The sequence below is a fragment of the Bos taurus genome, chromosome Y, assembly GCF_002263795.3.
Source record: "Bos taurus isolate L1 Dominette 01449 registration number 42190680 breed Hereford chromosome Y, ARS-UCD2.0, whole genome shotgun sequence".
Taxonomy (NCBI): Eukaryota; Metazoa; Chordata; class Mammalia; order Artiodactyla; family Bovidae; genus Bos; species Bos taurus.
Genome location: NC_082638.1, coordinates 9700640 through 9705175, shown reverse-complemented (window position 1 = coordinate 9705175; position 4536 = coordinate 9700640). Strand labels below are relative to the sequence as shown.

The following is a 4536-nucleotide window of genomic DNA, read 5'->3' as shown; positions in this document are numbered from 1 at the left end:
GACAGGCCATCCTAGGTTAAGGGGCGGAAGTGAAGGGCCCAGGCATTCTCAAACTCAGTGAGAGGAAGGACGCCGGGGGAATGGCAGGACCCAAGGACAGATGATTCTGACACAGGCACTTAATTCACCCTGCCTCTAGTCGTATCACCTAGGACTCTCGCGCTGCCACCACAGCTGACTGGAGGGGGACTTACTGCGCTCTCGGACACACCGAGTCCCCCCCAGCCCCCAGTCTCAGCAAGTCACCTGCTGCATGCTTGACTCAGGCTCTGGCTCTGCAGCCAGTTTGCATGAGCCTGAGCATCCCCATTTGCAAAAGAAAGTACTGTGTCCCAGCTACTATTCGGCTGTCCCTACGGGGCCTACCTCCAGACCCCATCACCACATGTGTTTCTGTCAGTTGTCTCTCATGGACGAACCTTCCTCCCTGAGGTAGTACTTCAGGGGATCGTCCCACACGTCTTCGCTGATGATCTGCAGGCAACACGAGCAAGGTCAGCCAGGGGCTGACCAGGCTCCCAACCCTCCCATGAGCAGCCAAGAACTCCAACATCAACCACCAACTGTGTGCAAGCCCAAAGCAACCCCACCTCAGCAATCCTGTTCGATTCTGGGCCGTTGTGGCCTGACAGCCAGTTGAGAAAGTTAAGGCTCCTGGTGTCCAGCCTGCGGCTGGGGGCTCCCCGTTCAAAGTCCCAGAACCAGTGGACTGGAGTGGATCGACGTGCCCTGTACCCTGCAGACAGACAGGGGAGACTGGGGTGGACACCGCAGGTGCATCATCCACACGCTTGCACACCCACACTCATCACCCCGGGAGCCACCTTTTACCAGTGATGTCAAGGTAATACTCCTTAATGATCACCGAGTTCAAGAAGCAGGGGTTGTCCCGAAAGGAAAAGATCAGCTTGCAGCGGGACGGCGGATGGCTCCGCACCTGCACCTGCCAGGAGAGCGAGGAGGGAAAAGGTGCAAGCTTCTAGGGGCCTCAGCTTGCCTCCAAGGCAGGCATGATCAGCTTCCCCGATGCCTCTCCAAAGTCTCACAGCACAGGAACATGGCTAACACGTTCCTCCCACTCCCCGCCAGGTCCCATACCCACCCTTCCTCAGTCTCCCTCACTGACCTTCAAGTCCATCATGTAGCCGAGAAAGTCTTGATCTTGGTCGCTGATCAGGACGGAGACTTGAGGGTGGCTCATAATCTGCTTTAGGTCAAGGAGCCATTCAGGCCACATGCCGGCCAAGAAGAGCCAGGAGCATCAGCCCTAGTCTGGGGTGGAACAAGGATACTGGAACACGCATCTGCAAGGAGCTTGGCGGGCACTGCCTCTTGCCCGGCCACTGCTGATATCCTCAGGACCTGCCATACCATCAGACACGCTCATGGCTCTGGGCCCCTTGGGATGGTGTGCATCTGCATTCCCCAAGCAGGGGCTGTTTCTGACCGCTACTCTGCTCCTCCAGACCTGTGTATGCTGGGTAGTGGCCTGTCACTGCTTATACGGTCAGACTTGCAGTCCTTGTGACAAACCGTGTCTGAAAGTAAAGGGCTTCTTGGGTATGTGTGTGTGTGTGTTTATGTGTACGTGTGTGTGTGTGTGCGTGTGCGTGTGCGTGTGTGCGTGTGTGTGTGAATGACTCACATGCCCCAGCAATGTGCCGGGATCACCCACATTTACACCAATAACTGTCTGCGAACGCTGCTCTTGTGTACCGTCTCTGGTCAATGTTGACTTAGAGGCCTCGGGGGCTGCGCCTCCTCAGATGCAGGCCTGAAGGAGACACTCAAAGGCATGGCTGCGACACGTCCACCTGTGGCCCTGCCCAGGCCCTACTCGGCTGTGCCTTTGGAGCCTGCCAATTGCCCAGGACCGCATTTCCTTCAGTGGCCTCCGGCGCCCTTCCTGTGCCCTCGCCTCCACCCCCTCCGCCTGCTCCTGCCCCTTCTCCCCTTCCTCGTACTCCTGAGCAGCGGACCCCAAGGAGCAGCGCAAAGGATACAGCTTTGGCCCAGAAGCCAGGGATGCCCTGGATGATGGCGCTCCTCCGAGCCAAGTGACGCTTCCTCCTCTGATGGTTCTTGCGCATGAACTGAACGTAAGCCCTGCGGTTTTGCTCACGCTCAGAGCTCAGTTCTACCTGCAGGGCGGCCAGTGCCTGCAGGGCATCCAGCTCCTGGCGCTCACAAGGGCCTCCGGGCCTTTCCTGGCCCTGCTCCTCCACCGTCTTCTCCTCTAGCTCCTGGGAGGGCCGCTGTTCCTGCTCCTCATCCGCCACAACCTCCACCTCCTCCACGATGTCTTCCGCAAGCAGCTGGAACTCCTGCCCGATCCCCGCCACGTCTCCGTCCACCAGGGCCTCGCCCTCCTCCACCGCCTCCACCCTGAAGAGGGTGGCCTCTTGGCCTGGCGTGACAACTGCTGGTGACAAGGTCCCAGCTGCGCACTGCATCACGACGGCAGGCTGCGGGGTGGGGGAGGGGGGTGGGGGCGGGGCCCTGCCCCCTGAGTACCTGGGCTCACAACTTGGAAGGTGCGGGGTCCCGGGACGCTCCCGCCTTCCTCTGACCGCCTCTCACGTTCCTCTTGGCCTTGGCGGTGACCCCGAGCTGGGGCAGAGGCGAAGGGACGCGACATAAGAGCACAACAAGTGGGGCGTAATGGCGGCCCAGGCTGCAGTAAACCTGTGGGACCGACTAGCTCTTTTGGGGGCGGGGAGTGAGGGGGATTGTCAGAAGGCGGGGGCTGCTGTGTGGGGGTGTTGGCGTGAGGCCGAAGAAAGGGGTGCCAGAAACGCAGGACGGGGTGAACGGGCCCTAGGAGATCCGGCGAACAGGCGGGGGCCTAGGCTGTGAGCCATGCACAGACTGCTGGCCCAAATCTAGACCAATGGCCGACAGGGTAGTGGGCGGCACTCTTATGGACACGCCCCCAGACCGGAGGGCATCTTCCGGGGTTCCTGTGCTGCTCCAGCGCCCCCACGTGGCCAGATTCTGCTCCAGGGAGGGACAGGGTTTTGCATGTGGCCGGGCTAGCCCCAGGCGCTGTCATTGACCTGGCTCTGGAAATTCCAAGCACGGGTTCCTGCTCCGCCGTCCGAACCGCACACTCCTGTGTCCCCTGGGACTGGCAATAACTGAGAGCTCTCCCTGAGTATCCAAGGGATACGCAGGGGTGCCAAGGGGCTGGATACTTTTCTTCAAGGGACAGAGAGCCTGCTGCTGTCCGGATGCTAGGGGAGTAGGGAAGAACCCCACCTACAGTGCTACAGTGGATCTCCACTGTTCGGGAACACCAGCGCCTTAGTGTACAGCGCTCGCTCTGTGTCTCTGTATCTTTGCTTCTGGCATAGCACTGTGTTGGGCAATCCTTCCGCGTGTGTAGCAGGCGCTGGTGTCTGTGTGTCTCCGTCTCTCTAAGTAGTGCTGTTGCCGTCTGCAACTCTGTGGACACCAGCGCTCAGAAGAGACGCTTATCCTTGGCGTGAAGGCAAGCCCTTCTCGTCCTGAGTGAGTTTCACCGGTGGGAGTTCAGAGGGTTTTAGTCCACACGTTCGGAGAGTGCTTTCTCGACCTTGAAAGCCAACAGTGGGCGGTCACTGCTGAAGCGCAGAAGGGGACGGGCGACCCTCCCTCCCTCGCTGGGCCGACGTGAAAGCTGCACAAGCCTGAGGTGCCGTGGCCACACTGTGCGCAGAGGGAGAAACGAGGCCCGCTCTGCTGGCATGAGGGACCCCCCCTGAACCTTGTGCGAATGCCGGCCAGGGAGACGCTAAGGACAGCTCCCCGTTAAGTCCCACGACTCACCGGTGTCGGAGACATGCACGGCTGCCATCGACCCTATGGAGGCCCTTTCAAAGTGGTTCTGTTCTCCATGTGAGAACACATCCCAGCCTGCCCTGTGGCCCAAGCCTGTGGGGCCTGGAGCAGCAAGAGGATCAAGCTAAACCAGCCATCCTATAGTCCTGACACACGATATATGCGTTCTACAAAGAGCTTGGGCATGGGCAGGGCCGACCCGATTCAGTTGCATGGACCGAGATGTGGGCTCAAGAGTGTTTGTCGGGGGCTTGAACAAAGGCAGGACCCAGCCTGGGTCATGGCAGGGACTGTGCTGTGGCCTCGGGAGTGTCTGTCGGGATGAACAAGGGCAGGATCCACCCTGGATCAGTGCAGGGACCGAGATGTGCTCCAAGGAGTGTTTATCGGCTGCTTGATCATGGGCAGGACCCAGCCTGGCTCGATGACGGGACCGAGAGGTGGTGTCAGGTGTGTTTGTCAGGGGCTTGAACAAAGGGAGGATCCAGCCTGGTTCAGTGCAGGGACCGAGGGGTGGGCTCAGGAGGATTTGTCGGGGGTTTGAACAAGCGCAGGACCCAGCCTGGTTCAATGCAGCGAGTGAGATGCGGGCACAGTGGTGTTTCCTGGGGGGTGGGGGGGGGGGGTGTGGTTGAACAAGGGGAGGACACACCTTAGTTGAGTTCAGGAGCAGGGAGCCAGCTGTGGGCTCAATACTGTTTGCTGGGGGCTTACCTC

General features: G+C 59.9%; 1 protein-coding gene across 1 annotated transcript; it reads right to left on the bottom strand.

The window, feature by feature from the left end:
- Positions 1 to 396: 396 nt before the first annotated feature.
- On the bottom strand, positions 397 to 2638 carry LOC132344605 (testis-specific Y-encoded protein 1-like). The gene is made up of 6 exons (XM_059884271.1): positions 2515 to 2638; positions 2004 to 2419; positions 1127 to 1204; positions 832 to 943; positions 591 to 736; positions 397 to 474 (listed from the first exon to the last, which is right to left on the bottom strand). Exons 1-6 carry the CDS (start codon positions 2636 to 2638, stop codon positions 397 to 399), a joined length of 954 nt encoding a protein of 317 aa, XP_059740254.1.
- Positions 2639 to 4536: the final 1898 nt, after the last annotated feature.